The following is a 19,355-nucleotide window of genomic DNA, read 5'->3' as shown; positions in this document are numbered from 1 at the left end:
GGGCAGCGAGAACCTTAAAAGAATTCCAGCCATTGCACGTCATAAGGATAATTTTTGCGATTGTCTCCGAGGGATCCTTGGCTATCCTGTGCCTCTCCTCCCCCTCTGTCGCCACCGCACACTGTTTCATCTACCTTCGTTAAACGTCTGGCCGCCCTCCTTTGCGTTTTTTCATCGCCACGAATTATCGTTTTGGTTTTGGCCAAAAACGAAGCCCATTGCACGAAAATCGCGTTATTCGATGCTTGGAAAATTGGAAATACGCGATGGCCATTGTTAAGATCGATTCCGTAATGATCGAATATAATGATCGAGTAACGGGAGATCACGATTGATCAAGGTTACAGTAGCATCCCCCGGTATAATTACTGGGGAATCAAGTTGCAACGGGACTCGCGAGAAGGCGACCCTCGATCTCGATATACGTCGTGTTCCCTTCTTCCTTCTTTTGGAACGAAGACAAACAAACATTCTTTTGGAAGGAATGACAAATATACTGTTATTATAAATTTTAAATTTTAAAAGTTTCACATCGAATCGTTGATCATTAAGACACACGGTCGATGGAATTAATTGCATTGAAAGAAAAGGAAAAAAAAAGAGGAATTTCCTAATTACAAAGTACGATGTTTGGATAAAAAATTACGGCGAGTCAAAAGGATGATATATGGAAACGAAAGGTACCTGAATGGTTAACGCGATGTCCGTGTGTTGCAATCCATCATCGGCTCGAACTTTCAGGACATATTTTTCTCTGGTCTCTCTGTCAAGGGCCTCCGCGAGTGTCAGTTGTCCCGTGGTCGGGTGAAGCCTGAACTGGCATTGGGCTTCGTCTTGGCCCGCGTGTTGGCTGGCCGGATCAGCGGGACCCGGACAATGATGCGGTACCAGGGTGTAAGTCAAGGTGCCGATCGTATCCGGATCGAACGCTTTCAGGACCGTGACAACGGTGTTGGGTGGCGCCTCCTCGGAGATTTTGAATTTCCAGGTGCCGGTTCCCCAGGTCGGTGCCACGTCATTCTTGTCTAGAACCGTCACGCGAACCTGTAATTAAAAATTTTTGTTCGATCCTAAGAATTGCTCGTAATTACACGCTGTATCCCCTATAGGGGGATAGAGGAGAGAGTATGATTTTGTGCGTGGGGTTAAGAAATTTCGTTCGCCTTGCCATTCCTGTTTTAACGGCGATCGCGAGTTAATTAATTGAGATACGAAGATATTTTACGAGTCAGTAAGAATCTTTTCTAAATAGAAAACGTATGGATGATCAGATTGGAAAGTGTTAATATGATAAATAAATCGAAAAAAATAAAGAGAGAAAGAGAGGGAAACTTCGTGTCTAGAAGTTTTGTCAGTCGCCAGGATATAATTATGTGCAATCAATATAAATCTACGAGCCGTTGTTGCGACGAAGCCACGGTATGCATGCGAAGAATCGTGAGAAAGTTAGTTTTTCGAACCGACTTGTGCATGTCTCATTTCATTAAATTCTCAGTCACGTCAACGGCCAAGGTTTATGTGACTACCAGAAGCCAGTGTATCGAAACGACGGTCGAAGGAACAACGGTGGCACTATTGGAAAAGCATCGCTCCACCGGTGGGGCTACATCTTTTCGATCGATAAACAGTGACTCTCGTGGAATCGTGGAAAAATTTATCGTAGTATTATTAACCGTACGAGACTTTATATTCAACATAGAAACACTTTTGACGTAGTTCGAATCGCGTTGCGCATACCGTTGAGAAGAGAGAATCGCTACCGAAATACCTTCCCCCCCTCCTCCTTTTTTTCCTCTTCGAATCTAAATTTTTGCTTTTGTTTCGAAACGTGGATCATGGAGGAATATCGTGAAATTCCGAGTGACCGACATCTAAATATCGTTTTTTCGTGATTCTTCTCACGAAGGGGAGAAGCGCTTCATAACTGACGCCTGATCTCGGACGGGACACTGTCGAAGAATACTAAATATGGAAGCACGGATGATCCTCGATCGTTGTGTAATCCACCGGAATGGTGGAACGCATCGATCTTGTTGGTAATTAGTCGGAGTTTGGCCGTCATTGACAAAGTGAGCGCCATCGATTATTGGCACTAAAATGTTTAGGCCCGCGACGGATATTTTGAAATGACGAAACAATAGTCGGCCGCTGTCTCGCAACACACGATTTCAGCGTGACACGCGTATGAATAAATTTGACTTTTTAATTATTTTCCAGTACCGGATCTCCTCTGGCTGCCTTCTTTAAGTAGCTCGAAACACGAATACAATTAATCGTTACGACTCCTGGCCCTGTTCGTTTGTCATTAAAATTCAAAGGCGCGACGGACATCGACGTCCTCGTTATTGGCAAAGATCGAAAACACCGATATTCCTTGCCCGGTCCACTATATCCGCTCTAACGATCCCCTCCCGTGTTCGATGCGAATACGCAGATACACGAAAACCTTAAATTTATGCTAAATCCCGGATCGAATGTGCCTAGACCTCCTCGAGAGCCTCTAGAAAAATCCTCCTTAATTATCGTTTCCTAGCTATCGACAGCTAAGGTTAAAATCGACCCTCCTCTTCTTCGAAATACAATTATAAATACACGCTTACACGAAGAGTGTAAGAAAGTGCCAATTATCAAAAATGCGAAATTTATTTTTCGACGACGAAATTTAACGACGATAACCTCGTGTTTCGTTGTACATTCACGGAGCGTGGATGGATTCGACTGTATCCCGAGAGAGATCGAAATCGAGATCGAGTAGAAGCATCGAAACAGCAGCGAAATTTTGCGGAAAGGGATATCGGATGTGGATGGTCGGTCGCGTCATCGTCACGATCGGGGAACAAGAAGACGGGGACGGCAACAATAAGCAGACAAATCAGTGCGGTCATATAGCTGTCTTGGATAGAATATTCTCTCTTCTTTGCTGGCCGGTCGCGGGAGGAGAGAGGGGCGAGGTATATGGGCGGTAAGAAACGCCCGGAGAGAGCATTCGGAGTGCAAGGAAAGATGGTATCTGCGTCAGCGCGGTCGGGGATCAGCGGATCGGATCGAGTCGCTCAGCGGGGGTTTCTTTGGGTCATGCACGAAGTGAGTCCCATTCTTCTGTTGCCCCCTTCACCCTGCTATGCCCCACGCCCCCTCTCCTTTCTTCTTCTTCTTCTTCTTCTTCTTCGTCTTCTTCTTCTTCTTCTTCTTCGTCTTCTTCTTCTTCTTCTTCTTCTTCCCTGCTTCCTCCACTTCTTCGTCCTCCTCCTCGTTGTCGTCGTCGTCGTCGCCGTGGTAGTCTTCCTTTCTTCTTCGTTTCCTTTCTTTCTCTCACTCTCCCTTTTTCTTCTCTCACACGCTTCTGTCTTTTCTCAGGACTCGTACTCTCTTCTTTCCTCGCAAGAGTCCCTCTCTGTGTCCCTCCTTGTTGCTCACCTTCGAGCCAATACGACGCTCGTGGTCCTTCTTCCTATATGTATATATATATATATATATATATATATATATGTATGTATGTATGTATATATGTATACCTTCTCTGCTGTTGTCCCTTTTATCGAACGGGGTCCTATGGGTTCTCTATGAGGGGTCGAACCACTGACATCGCTCGATTAATAACGTATCTTCGTGGGGGCCCCCATAGACCACGACGACAACGACGAGGACGACGAACGGGCAGAAGGAAAACGATGAGAACGGGGACGAGAAGGTGGACTTTAAAGCCACGGAATTCTGTATATATTCCCATCGGGGACAATAAGATATATATCTATTAATAATTCCCCCTTTGCCGTCTCTCTCTCTTTCTCTTTCTCTTTCTCCTCTCTCTTTCCGTATGCTTTTTTCGGCGGTGTCTGACGAGATAGAGATATTTAGTAAATGGAGGTGCATTAGCTCGATCGTTTGCGTTCATTCTACTATTTTTATCGAACAAGATTTGGGTTCTTGTATACACATATACGACGAATTCCTTAACCGGCTAGCTTTTGCCGGGACAGCCATGCCGGCGTATCATTTTTTTTTTTTTTTTTTTGGACCTTCTAAAAGCCTTCCAGTTCCAGACAATTGTCCGCAGACATGTGTCCGCAAATAAACGTGCGTTCTCTATGTGCAGGGATAAGTTTTCAAATGGAGGACAAAATACAGATTCGAGATAGTCTATATTTAATAACTACTTTATCCTCTGTTGGTATGTAAGAAAATAAGAGACGATCTTATCTTTTGCGGATAAATAACGAAGAAAACTTTTCTTTCTATTTTTTCAAGTATAATAACTTAGTGTTTTTATAATAAAATTTCGAAATCAATTTTACAAATATTCTCAGTAGAGTCTGTCTAAGAAGATTTTTTCCAATACGACAACGACGAGGTACGTCTCGACGATTGTTCGATAGTTTTCTACTTCTCTTTTCTTTACGCGTAACGTGCACGAATATTCGCGAACTTTCGGGCTCCCACGTCTCCCGGTGTGGACGAGGCTTTACTCGAACAAATTTCGAAGTAGTAACAGCTTTTACGCCAAAGGATAGAAGTTGAAACCGCAGAAAGAGAAGAACAAGAGTTGAGCCGGAGTGTTTCTCGTATAGAAATACATATGGCGTTCGTGGTTGTTTAGCGAACGATGTCCCTATACGAGTCACACAACCCATGAGACTTCTCCGTTGGGTTAATAACGATTCTTCGAATGGATTCCCATAGGGTACGGGTAAGTTAAAGGGTAGACTGTAATTCCGTCTAGCGGCTGGAGACAATAAGATATATATCTACGGTTCTTACGACTAATAGCTTTGTTTTCTCTCGAGTGGCACGACACCGAACGGTCCATCCGTAAACGGGCTTCACTTCACCGTAGATATGTCTACGTCAAAGCAGCCTTGCCGATGAATACTCGCGCTTACGTTCGGGTTAACTTGTCTTTCGATCATTTATAACTTTCTGTCGCGCCGAATGCAAACCTTTGCGCCCCCTTGTAGGGCACACCGTACCACGTGAAATATGCTGGAAAAATAATCCGAAAAAAGAAAGAAACAACTCTTCTTACTCGTCGACCATAAGACGAGTGAACAAAAATTAACGAACGACCTTTCATAAATAATCGGTCGAAGTCGAAAATGGTAAATATCGCTCGAACGAAGAAGAAGAATTCGATTTGTTAAAATCTTTGTATCTCTTAATTAGAAACTCACAATTGAATTCAATAATAATAATTTTGTCACCGTTTGTCTCCTCGAAAGGGAACACGCAGAATGGAAAGGATTGAAAAAAAAAAAAAAAGGAAAAGAATTTGCAATTCGAAGTATCAAAAATTAAACGGTGATCACCCCTGTCCTTGATCTTGCTCCGTTCAATATCTCACGCGAGGCCCGTAAGATTTTTGCCCGTAATTTTCCGAGGATGAAATTAAACCGAGGCGAGGTTGTGTTGGGGCGGTCGAGTGTAATAAAATACAACGATCATCGGCGGACAACAACGTAACGCGTATTAATGAGCATTCTTTATGCACGGACGGGTCCAGATCGCGGCAGCTTCTCTTATGTAACCGTCCGCGCAACCAGTTACACACTTGGTCCGCGTTGTAAGTATGTATCTTTATTACGAGTGATATGTTGGTCGGCGTACGCGCGCGGGCACAACCGCGGGCTTTTCGCATACTGCGAGCGAACATCATGAAAGGAATTCTACGCGAAACCCCTGCGTAACTGTATATACATATATAAGATTCAAGATATATCGAGTTACCGTACGATTAACTCGTGAGTGGTGACGTTAAATTCTCCCGCGACACTCTCCGCTCTGTGATAAACATACTAATTTATGGGCGGACAGGTCAGCGTATAGTAAATGTATTAAATTAGGAAATTCAAGTAGCCCTAACCAGTTGTTCTTTACGCACAAGATACATCTAATTTTAGGATATGATCTTTTCTCGAGGAGTATTATTTCAACCATTCTTTCTCTTCATTTCCATTAACCGATTATTAAATACGACTCTTTTAATCCATTAATAATTTTATGATCTGATTGTAATTTTTCCACCGATTGGCATTTACAACGTTTGCCACAATTTATGTACACGATGAATGAATTTTATTGGAGAAAATTCAAATTTATTAAATAAAATACTTGAAATTTATAAGAGTTTTTTTTTTATATGAATTAGATTCAATTGGCAATATATTTGAACTTGATTTGAATGTATAAAATTTTTAATCATTTGCACACGAAAGTAGTTCTTTATTACATTAAGAATGCGGATAAATTTGAAAATTTGAAAGTTTTTCTGTAAAACTAGTAATTTTTTCTTTAATTGATATATGATTGTATCGTATTCTTGAATATTTTTTCTTTAAGATAAATTTAATTCTTTGAATCCAAATTATCGTAATAAATACAAATATATTTATTACGAATTTTTCTATTATTAATTTAATATCAAATTACAATGATAAACTATTGTATCAATAGGAATATATAATCTTCATCTACTGATATACGAAAAAAATTAAATACATAATGTATATTTTATGAAAAATAATCTGAATTAAATTTTATATCAAGAGATTAAGTTCACTATATAATAATACTGAATATTGATGTTGATAGATATTAGGCAAAAAATATGAAATAGATAATGAAAAAAAATGTGAAATAGATTTGATATAATTCGAAATAAATTAACATTCATAATTATAAAATAAGACTATATTAAGAACCAAGGAGAATTAAAATTGAAAGTTTAATTTTTTTTTATAAATCTAATTTTTTCCTGCGTTTCATCGTATATCACATTTTAAGATTTTGAAAGATGACACAGATGAAACAGAAATGAAAAAAATTTAACATCGGTCAACACTGGCGAGAACAGTTTTCGAACTGAATGAAAATATTATTCGAAAGATTATGGAAATTAACATGGAAATTATAAAAAAAAAAAAAAAATGATCTCTCTTTGTATGCATGACATGCGCATCCCGTGTTTTTTCTCCTCTATTGAGGGATGCAATTAAAACCGAAAGGTGAATAAAAGGGGATAGAAAAAAAAAGAGAGAAAAGGAGAGTAATATAGAAAAAAGAGAGAGAGAGAGAGAGAGAGAAAACGAGGCAGGTATCGAACATCGATGGCAAAGAGAAGCCATCGAAGTTTCTACTGCGGTCACTAGCTTTCTGCAACAGGCTGGCTCGCTTTACTTTTCTCTACCTCGTCGTTACCTCCCCTAGAAGAAAGAGAGGCCTGTTTCGTATCGTCGACTTTCGCCCGACGATGGGCCAAGAAGACAGGCAAAAGATATTGAATTTATACCGAGACCTGATGCAAGATGTCGCAGACCGCAGCTCTGCGGGTTAAGTGTCTGTTACAAGAAGAATATTTCACGGAAAATATTTCACGAAGGCCACGAGGGAATTGGTAGTTTTGTCTTTTTCCCCCCTTCCATTTTTATTTTTTTTTTTTTATTAAATCTTTCTTTCGATCGTGTCGTGAAGAAAATATATCGTTTTGTTCGATTGTTTTTTTTTTTTTTTTTTTTTTTTTTTTTTATTTTATCTCACATTGACATCTTATGATTAATATTGCGATTCAATAGCTTAACTAAACAAATTTGTTTGAAAAATTTGTTTTCACACAGGTTTGTTATTAGAGAATTGTATTTAACCTGAGATACTACGAACGTACCGTTAGATTTAAGCTAGAGGTAAGCTATACACAGGTATAAACTATTTACTTATTGCGAGCTCAATGCATCTATTGATACGATCATTGCTGTGAAATGATAGTTTGCGAGGTAAATTAGCAAAATGTAGATTGTCAAGATTGTACCGTTATACCGTGTACAATGGTTTCTTCTTTTTCGTTTATCTAATAATCTAATAGTTATATAAGGTGTTTCATTTTCATTCAAATATCTCTCGAGAGAATTAAAATTATCAAAAAAATATTTTAAGAAAAATTGGCTCTAAAATAGTTCAATGGAATAATCTTTGTTGGTGGATGCATAAAAATAAAATTTCTCTTATTGGTCGAATCGATCGTTTAATCGCATATATTTTAATCGAAAGTGATGACCAATAAAGAAAATGTGTGTGTCTTGTTTCTAGCTAGTCTATCAATTATAGATAATTCTTCTGAATCAATCTCAAATTTTTTATTTAATCTGATTATCTCTATCACCAATAATTTTTCGATAAATTAATATTTTTTTTTATTTATAAGGAATAGGATCCAAATAAATCGAATAATGCATTTAAAGTTATATGGTTTTATATATATAAGAAATGAAGTTGACCTTGAAATCTTCGCCATTGTTCGATCTATAAAAAAAATTTTTTTATAAAATATTTTTATATGCCTTTCTTTGAAGCAAATTTTAAAATATTTTTTTGAGAACATTAATCGTCACGTAGTAAGTTTAAATTTAATCTTTCGAGTTATTTGTATTAAATGCAAAATATAAAGAACAGCCTGTATATAGAATAGGATTAAGATGGTAACTAAGATGGCGAATATCGTCTTTTTCTTTCTTTTAGATACTAATATACGCGTCAACTTTTTTCTGCTATGTCATCTTTGTATAAGATAATATAATTTAGCACGATAAAATAGAATATTGCTTTAAAATGAATTCGATATTTTAATTTTATTTCAACGTAATACAACATGTTAATGTATATCTTTGAAAAATCGATATTCTAGAGCAATCTTCGTCAAAATAAACACTAAAATTGATACATAAAAAATAATAATTGAATCTTATTTATTAAATTATAAGCAATTTGGAATTTTTAAGTTCGATGCAATTTCTTTTTTCGCGTTAGATGAAATAGGAACGTGAGAGTGCGGTGATGATGCAAGATAGATACAGGTTCGCTCCATTACGTCTCGCTCCGTTGTAAACTTCAATTACTTATAACTTAATAAATAAATAACTTAATCGACATTTTGGCCAATTTTTGTGTTTGCTTTGGCCTCTAGAATTACTACCATCCGAAAGTGGCCCACGAATATATTAACACTCTGCATATCCTCATAACCTAAATGATCATCATAACCATATATAAGATGGCGGGAATAAGATTAAGTTATCTTACCATAATGATTTGCTTTGTAATTTGTATATTTTATAATTATATTCCATAATATAAAATTATATCAAAATATCAAACTGGATCATCAGAGTTTAATCATAAAATGTATATTATACACAATACATATTATAATTAACAGTTTCTTCTTTAAGAGACTGAAAAAAATAAATGCTCAAATTGGATGGAATATGATTCTTGCATCAAATAGATTTGTTCACATGTTAACATTGTATTTATTAAAATAAGATAACTATCTTATCCCTTATTACCATCTAAATAATATCCATTTATTCAAAAGTTAATTCTTAATTTTATACCATTGAATTATAAAATTATTTATATATTTATATAAAATGGTAAGATATTATTTCTGTGTATATAAGAAATAAGAAAGTTATACTTCTTTTTACCGGTTTCCTCTATACAACAAAAGACAAAGAAATATTTCTGAAATCCACACATATTTGTTCCAAATATTCAAAAGCGTAAATATTCTAATAAATAACGTTACTTTTCATTCATTTCATGATAGAAATATATTTCTGGAATAACGATCAAAGAATATATTTTCCCCAAAGAAGAAACATATAACGTACACGACAAATCCGAATTTAGCGATGCTTATTTCTTTCCCACTCTATCTCGATATCTCTCAGGACAGAGAGAGAGAGAGAGAAAGAGAGAAAGATGAAAAAGAGAAACGTCGGTTAGGCAGGTGTTCTTTGTGCGAGATCCGTCAGAGCATCGTGATGGATCATCCTTTTCAAAATCCTTGGTCGATTCTTATTTTTATTTCGTGTCTTCGCAGAATTCGTTAAAATTATATTACAATACTGCTCAAACGAAGAGTAATGAATATCGTTGCCCCGTAACGATAAATGCGCGTCACGATGATCACGAGACGGTTAAAAAGAGTAAAAGAAGTAGAAAAAAAAAAAAAAAAAAAAAAAAAAAATCACAAGAAGCAAGCGATGAATAAAAATTTTTCTCTCAAGACTGAGATGAGGAGTAAAAAAATTATTCTCCGTTTCTCTCCACATTTTGATTCTCACGTTATTATTCGTTATTAAATACTCGCGATAAATAAACATCGGGATAAATAAAGCGATCATCTTCTCGATTCGTTCGATGTTAAAAGATGGGCGAGAACAAATTAGCGGATTCACGAGGGACTGACTAATGCTCTTTTTTTTTCTTTCGCCGAATTCAGACGGATTGGAAGTGAGATTGGAGGAGAGGAGAAAAGGAGAGGAGGAATAGGCGAGGAAAGCGGGAGAAAGGAAGGAGTCGGATACTTCTTCTCCGGGCAACGGAGGGAAGAATGAAAGAGAGAAAGAAGGATGATGGGAGGAAGATGAAAGGGGAGGGGAGTAACGGCGATGAGAATGGCGAAAAAAAGGTGGCGCAAGGTAAGTGGTGTGACGTGCGTGGAAGTAAAATAACGAGAGAAAAAGAGATAAGGGGAAAAGAGATGACGAGGTGGAGATTGTCTGCCGAAGGAACCTCTAACAACCTATGATCACGTTATTAATTGAAAGAGGACCGCCGATGCTACCGGTTACGCCACCGACATTACGTGCCGTCTTATGGCCATGCGGCACCGGCACGGGCCCATTTTTTAACCAAAACATTTTCGTCGATACATAAAATTCGAACGAACTTCCACTGACTCTGTAAACTCTCCCGGTTGGTTGTGAATAATCAAGAGAGAATCTGAGTGACAACAACAATAACGTTACGTTATTCCACTTCTCTTCCCGTGTCGCTTTCAATTAACCGTATCATCGGGTGAAAAATGCTAATTATTATTAAAAAAAGTAATTTTCAAATTTCAATTCCAAGTTTCTGGATCGAAACGTTTTCTCCAATCGCTTTCCTTCTTTTCTTTTTTTCTATCTTTTCTAAAGAACTGGCCGATTTATTTTAATCGTTGCGACCGCGTCGGTAACCGCATTCGATTCCGCGCGATTTGCCTCTTAATCCGGTCTGAATGGCAGCTCTGGTTCGTTCGATTGGCTTAATTTCCTCGATTTCGTGGTCGTCGCCCGACGTGTCAACCCTATGATCGACATCGAGATCGGTCGACGCGCCGATGGAATAAAGCGACGATAAATCGCGAGGAGGAGGAAAGTGGGGGGAGGAGGGAGAAGGAGGAGGAGGAGGAGGAGGAGGAGGAGGAGGAGGAGGAGGAGATTGCGAGAAGCGCACGGGTTCTTTGGCCGGGTGGGCTCGTCGATATCGCTCGTCCGTGCTTCCACGGAGAGAAAGTCGCGTCAATTATACGGGGACGTGGCTTATGGCCAGTTGGTACGTGTCTCTCTTTTCGTAGTTTGTCGCGTATAGGTACTTGTACTTATGCGGTATATGACATACACGCGGTTCGTGCGAACGAAAGAGAAAGAGCGCCATTCCGCACAAAGGGTTGCAAGCCTTCTTTTTTCTCATTTTTTTTTCCTTTTTCTTTATTTCAAATTCCCCTCCCCTCCCCTCTCCCCTCTTCCCTTCATTAGTCATTTCTTCTCTCTCTCTCTCTCTCTCTCTCTCTCTCTCTCTCTCTCCTCTCCTCTTCTCTCCTCTCCTTCCTCCGCATACCTCCCTCCCTCCCTCAAGATCCCTTTATCATTCCACCTTTCTTTCTTCTTGCGGGCTCGTTCTGTCGCACACGTACTGCGGGCACGCTCGCGCGCGTACTCAAGAGATCTCTCCTTGTCGCTAAAGGAGTGTGAGAGAGATTCGAGGAGAAAGAAGCGAGGCGGGAGGGCGATGGAAGAGAGTAAAAAGAACGCGCCGGTCGAACAACTCTTGCACGACAGTCACGAGTGTAGGTACGTATGCGTATATGAACGTGCAGGCGCGTAGAACACGTTCCTCTACCCCAGAGGGGAAAGGGTAGTAGTTATCGGAAAAATGCCCGGTATGCGAGCTGTCACTTTTTCGTTAGCGGCCGTATCTTTTTTCGAGCCCCCTCCGTTTTTGGAGCACGCAGCCACGCAGCGTGGATCGCGTTTTTTCCCTCCCCCTCCCCTCCTTCCTCTTTTCCGCTCAAGTATATATAGTATATATATATATATATATATATATACGCCCCCTTATCGGCTCGTTGAGTTACATTTCGTGTGGAACATTTTCATATAAGGTTAAGGTAAAATCGTAAAGTTTGCGATTGGTTTCGGTGTTGGTGTATGGGGGCAAGCGTCGTTTCGAATCGAGGCGTTCCTCTCGCCTCTTGAATTTTCAAAGGGAAAGAGAGAGCGTGAAACTTTGAAACACGATCCGCGACTGTATTGTTCTCGTCGTCTAATAAGTCTCGCCGCGAGACGATCGTCGTCGTCGTCGTTGTCGTCGTCGTCGTCGTCGTCGTTGTCGTTGTCGTCTTGCTCGATGCCGAGCGGTTTCGCGGCTACGCCCTTGTAATACGTATAGCATGTATATATATATATATGTACATATATATATGTATATATATATTTATGTACATATATATATATATACATATATATCGGCCGCTACGTTTCTCGCATTCGGCCGGAGGCTGTGGGCTGCGCGATAATGCACCGACATGCACATTCCTCGATTTTCTGCGTCTCCAATAACGTGGGTAGCCAGCCTTATATTTGCGCCCGCGACCCGCCGCCACGTGTCCCGCCACGACCCTCCCTGCGCGAGCTTTACTCGCGCTCGGCCTATACCCGATATCCATTCCCTCGCCTCGCGATTTATAGTTTATCCAATTTTTCTACTTTCTTAACGTTTCATTTCGTTTCATAGATCTTTCCACGGCGGCACGGCACCATACACATACGCGCGCACGCGCACACGCACACACATACGCTTTATCTTTCTCCGGATCGAGAATATCGGGACAATAATTCCGATCGTTCGTTCCTCGAACTGCGTTACCGACGGCCGTTAACGCGTTCGAGCCCCCTTCGCTCGCATTTGGCAAATCGTTGACCGATTACGCGATACCATTTGATCGGGATCAAATGTCTCTTATACGCCTCTTGTACGGTTATCGGAACGGCGTTATTATCGTCATTCCGTATCTCGAAAGCAAACCTTGACCATAAACAACCAACGAAAATTCACGACACGTATATAATATATTCATGGGCCATGAGTTAAAAAAGTTCACGCTCGATTCGATATGCGTATTAACGGGCATAAATTGTTCTAAAAGGTTAATTGAAATTCCGGGAAATACGGTGGATAATTCGGCACGCGGGGCATATCGTATATAAGATATCGCGCATATTATATCGCCAACCGTTCCATTTCGATTGCGCAATATTCGTACGCCTATATAACCACTTCTCTCAAACCCGATCTCTCTCTCTCTCTCTCTCTTTCTGCCGTCAATCGGCACGCATGATAATCCCGGAATTTCTTTCTCTTTATACGCGCTATATTTAGAATAGCGACACGCAAGAATAGAACACATAGAATTTTCACGTTCTGTTTCATTGCTCCGTATCTTGGATTTAAAGATATTAAACTTGTAGGATCGAATCACGAGTTTTCGAATCAGTAGATGAGGCATGAAGCGAGGAATAACGAGAGGATCGAGGATTTTCGAAATTATGCATGCTTTGGTAAGATTGTTATTGAATGGGTTCACGATTCTGAACCTTTCTCTCTCTCTCTTTCGGCGCGTGTTCCAGAGATTAATGCCTGCTATCGGTTACCAACAATTTGGGCGAAGAAATCCGCCAACTTTCTCAAGATGATGCAACGCGAAATCGTTGTCGCGTTGTCTATCATTACGTTTTCATAAGTATTATTTCCATGCCATACTTGGTTAACCGAATAATTAGGTATATATACCTCGCTTACTGCGATTACGAGTTCGATCTCGTTAATACACATAGTATCTTATGGAGAAATTCCCTTCGAAATTTCTTTCGACAATGTTACAAAGAGCGTATAAATCATCTTCGAAGATGATACGATGTTTCGATCGATAGAGAGAAAAAAAAAAAAAAAAAAAGATTCAAAATGTGGATATAATTTAATATATTCTTTATATCATAAAATGCTAGCAAATTTTAATATTATCTACTACTATAGATGAATTTATTATTTTGTTGTTCGAAGTGAAACTAAAAATAAATTGTAAATTTTAGTACATGATTTCAAACATTGATGGAATATTGTTAATTTAACTTTTATTAATTAAATTTAATATTGTATATATTTTTTTTAAAACTGGTAAATGCATTAAAGTTTATAGTCAAAAAGTACTTAATTTCAAATAGGAAGGATGCAGGAAATAGATGAAATTGTTATTAACATTCCTACATCCTCATTCGTGTGTTTCATGAAGCGATAAAATATTTATATATTTTAAGTACTAGTCTTAAGTACTGGTCTTAAGTACTACGTAAATCAGTCAATAAGTAAGTTATATATAAAAATATATAAATCTCTGTATAAAAAAAGCTTAATAATAAAAAATATACCTTTTATCATTAACGTAAACTTACATTCGGCTATTATTTCTCGATATATTATACATGTATTTACAAATATTTATCATAACGAGGAATTAATTTTACGAATTAATTTGCGTTTGGAAAAAGTACGCGTCCGATTTTTTTGATCACTTTAAGACCGTACGACATTACTCATCGGTAATAATCTCATGGTCATTCTCGAATAGTGTTTTACACCATTTAATGATTGTTTGACGACTTGGAGTATTTTTTCCATGTATCTACGGTTGGGTATTAACTCATTGATAAGGTAACTAATTAAAAATTTCGAATAAATTTACATTAAATAATTACTTATTAAAATGGTCGAATAATATTTATTCGTAGTTATTACATAGCCATTCTGAACAATAAATTATTGAAGTAACTTATCGAACCAACTTTATTCGTAATTTCAACTATTAAATTTTATTCATCAGCGAAGAATATTGTCCAGTATCGATGATTTTTTAATACTTCTGATATCAACATTTTTTTTTTTTTTTTGCTTAATAACAAACGAATATAAAATATTGTATCATATTATATTTAAAAAAGAAAGTGTTAACTGTAACTAATATGAAAAGTGAAAAATTGCCCAATAATGTAAGTTAGTCAATATTGGACTGTATTAATTTAATGAGAATTACTAAATAATCTTTTATCCATAAAAATCGGATAACAACACTTTTGAACTTGAATACATTTGTTATATAACATAATTCATATTTATTACATTACGAAGTATACGATTGACTAACGCAATCTTCAAAACTTATTATTCATCAACTAACACCGCTTCCATAACCATATATGTATATAGCTAGTAAAGATATATCTCTTTGAAAACAAAAGTTAGAGAGGGTTATAATCTACCTATTGATTGACTTATGTATTATTATTAATATTTATTATATTATTAATTTAAATATCCAATCCATCTTTTCCAATTATGGTTTTACGGTGATTTCTTCTAGATATCTTTAATTTTATTGTTAATTTTATTGTTAGAACAATAGATAGACATATACATGTTATATTGAAAAACTTCGAATATACGTATATATATATTTTTTTTTTTCCTGAATATCCATTAAAATACTATGAAGCGAAAGATGTGATGAAAAGGCTAGCCGCTTATACGAACAGATTTTACGAACAGAGACTTTTCCAAAATTTCTCATAATCGATCTTCGTTATTATCTTATTGAGATCAAAAGAAAAAAAAAGAGTTGACGAGGAAAAGTTTGTCTTTACGATTCAATTGTTGATTAAAATTTCGCGAAACAAGCGTAAGAAAAATTCGAGGAAATCATAGCGAAAGAAATTAATAAAAAGATTTAAAATATTATAGAGATGTATAAATGATTAAATTTTAAAATTTATATTATGGACTTACGTATCGAATTAGAAGATACATTATTTAAAATTATTAAAATTAAAAAAAATTCAAATATTCAAGTGATATGTAGAAAATATATATATTTTTAAAATATATATATATATATAAATTATATAAAATATTTCCTGATAGTCTTATTACATATATTTATTTATTTATAAAATTTACGTTATAATATTGATATGAAAATAATTTTATCATATCTTTCTATATTCTTTCTATACAATATATATATCATTCAAAAATTTTTTTTAATTTTTAATATTATATAGTAATGAAATATTTTGTTTAGAATGTGATTAAATTTGTTTAATAATATTTAACTATTACAGAAATGAAATTAATATGAGAATAAAAATTATACATATTTGCATAAAAATCAGTTAATAGTTATAAATATTAATTTATAAATTAACTTTTGAAAAGGTAAATAAACTAATTATTTTAATCGAATAATTTATCATTAATAATAGATAGATAATTATTCATCAATTTAAAAAAATATTATTTTTATTGGAAATCTATCGAGACAATAAGTTGAATTTGATGAATTTATTATTATTATTATTTAATTTAAATCTTAAGATTTCTCAATAATTATAATTGTCGAATGTCATTTTATCAAAGTATTATTTACTATTTATATTATTTATTTTTTATATTTATTCTTTTTTAATTTTCCAGTTATCACCAGTTATTTCCAGTTATCAAGAATATCAAAACTCATATCGATAATTTATTTTTAAATTATGCAAATGCTAATGCTGAAAAATGATAAATGATAAAATGATACATAAATGTATAACGATAAGTCTATAGATTAGAATAAAACTGACAAACTTTTAAACAATAATAATTTTAAATAAATTTTATCGACACAGATTCGAACGATATAAATATTCCAATCATAGAACAGAGACCGTGTACGAGACGCTAAAGCTTCCTTTTCTATAATATCGCCATCTTACTTCCCCCAACTTCCCCTGAAAAAAATTGTTCCAAATTTCTCAAATATCGCGATTATTTGTCACGATTCCCATAAAAAGGGAATTCGTAATTTCACCGTCGGTTCACCAATGAGCACGAATGAGCGAAAAGGAGGACGTTGGCGAGTGGAGGAGAAGGAGAGGGAGAAGAAAGAGGGATGGAAGAAGAGACAAAAGAGAAGACGAGCCCGTGGTGCGTGGTCGAGGGCCGGCAGACGAGGACGCCGAGAGGCGAAGGAGCAGGGAAGGCAGAGGACAAGGATGTAAATCATAATATGTAAATCCGTGTGATTTCGTTTGACTCCGGCTGGCTCGAATGACCGGCGCTCCGAACTGATGGCCACTTGGCGAAGGAACTCGAAAAGGCATTTCAAGACTCGCGCCTCTTTCGGTTCGTTCCATCTCCCTCTTTTATCAACCGGCATCTTTCCTCTCTCCTTCTCCCCTCCTCTCCCTTCGGTGTGCCTGCGCATCTTTTCGTCGATTTTCTTCCCTCGCTGTGAGCTGCCGTGCTCGTCGTAGAGGCGAAGTCGCCTGTTGGTTGAAGGTTGGTTCTCGCGAAACCTCGAAAAACGTGTCGAGGAAACCGTGAAGCGTCGTAAATAATCGCGTTTGGGTTTCTTCGCGGTCTCCCTTTTCCTTCGTCTTCTCCGCGTACCGTGTCCAGTCCCGAGAGGACAATAAGTCTGCATATATATCCGAGGATTTTTGTCTCTACGGTTGTGAAACTGTCACTTGATAATTATCGATAATGACGATTTTTTAACATCATTTGTCCTTCTTTCTTATACTTTAAAATATCCTGAAATCTTAAGATTAAGATATTTGTTTCTTGTCAATGTATTCACATGAGTTAGAGAATTATAAAAAATTATATATCATGATTTATATGGAGCTGATTATTTAAAGATATTTGCATTGCAAATAATTATATATATATATATATATCTTTCGTATAGAATATAATTTTTACGTAATTATATATCGTTATTTAGTTTCTCTCGTTACAATCGTCGATGGTTTCTATGCAGCGCCACAGTCGTGTTACGTCGCTAGAGGGGCTTCGAATACTTGTACGGACTCGTACGTAGCTCGTAGCCACCACGTAGCTACCTACCGTAGTCAAGGACAAGATGTAATATGGAATCGAGTTCCGTGGAAACGGGAGGAAAAAATTGTGGATAATCGATCGGCATGGCTCATTGAAAAGTAACGCAGCACAGGGTGGAACACCACCGTGGCGAAATTGAAGCGTATCTCGATCGTAGGCGGAACGATTCGTTGGTAGTGTTTCGTAGGCGGGCGAGGCGGAATAAATACAATTCCCTTTCATTCATGAGGAATTTAAGCGGTTCCCTTAACCGCGGGCTGTTGTTCCCTCTTTACGAATTACGAGGGAAACAACACGCGACGGCGGGTGTGCGCGCGTGTGAGAAAAGGAAAGAGAGAAAGAAACACGAAAGAAAAGAAAAAAAAAAAAAAAAAAAAAAAAGAAAATCGAAAGATCGGGGAGGGGGGAATGGGGCGATCGTACGACCTTGATCGAGCGATTTACCAAGGCCCAGGATGGTGAAATTTCGATGGTGAGCAGATGCGATATCGCACGCGAAAGAAGAGGGTAGCCCCTGAGGTGGGTACTGTTATACGTATTCTCGTGCGAAAGGTTGGACAGAAAGAGAGGGAACAGCAACGCTAAATGCAACAGTAACGGCGGGTACCGGTAGTGGCGGTAGCAGGAGGAAGTAAGAAAAAACAACGAGCATCCGTGGCTGTGTGGCATCGTACGTAAGGAAAGATTATTCACAAAGTTATAATCACCGGCGGCCGCTGGTCTAAAGAGTCACGTACGAAATGCGGCACACGAAATTCAGGCTGTCAGCCAGCAAGACGCATAATTAAATGTTGGCTGTCGAGGGTGAGGCGAGGAGTGGAAATCGCGCGAACGGGCACGGACTCGGGTGCGGGCGCGAGACCCGGATAACACACATAGGGGGGGGGGGAAAAGGGAAAGGAGAAGGAGGAGGAGGAGGAGAGAAAGGAAGCGAAGAAGAGGAGGAGGAGGAAGAAGAAGAAGAAGTAGAGAAAGAGAGTTGTTGCACGAACTCGCGTGTCGCTCATAGCCAACGGCTCGCATAGTCAAAGGCAATATAAAAGCTATAGAGTGTGGAATTCAGCCTCTCTCAGCTTGAGACCCGAGGTCTGGACTTGACTTGCTTCTTCGACTCGATTCTCGAGACTCTCTCGAGAGTCTCGTTCCCGGTTGATGGTGGAACGAAGCATTCTGGTTCCCGTCATGCTAGCCGTAGGCTTCGTGCGGCTCTTTCGCTTCGCATGCTTGAAAGTCGGTTCACAAGGCGAGTGGTTCAACCGGAGAGAGAGACTTTGGCCGCGTCGCGGCCGGACAGGAGGGATCTCCTCTGTTCGGTCGGCAGG

The 19,355-nt window shown here is 37.9% G+C and overlaps 1 protein-coding gene across 1 annotated transcript in view; it reads right to left on the bottom strand.

Moving 5' to 3' along the window:
- LOC122720787 (cadherin-related tumor suppressor) overlaps nt 1-19,355 on the bottom strand; it is a 79,091-nt gene that overhangs the window by 23,914 nt on the left and 35,822 nt on the right. The window contains exon 2 of the mRNA XM_043947763.1: nt 685-1,044. Within this exon, the coding sequence (XP_043803698.1) occupies nt 685-1,044 (360 nt within the window). The remainder of the gene's footprint in view (nt 1-684; nt 1,045-19,355) is intronic.

Source organism: Apis laboriosa, unplaced genomic scaffold, assembly GCF_014066325.1.
Source record: "Apis laboriosa isolate Shangri-la unplaced genomic scaffold, ASM1406632v1 scaffold1321_cov151, whole genome shotgun sequence".
Lineage (NCBI taxonomy): Eukaryota > Metazoa > Arthropoda > Insecta > Hymenoptera > Apidae > Apis > Apis laboriosa.
This window is presented reverse-complemented; position numbering and strand designations above follow the sequence as displayed.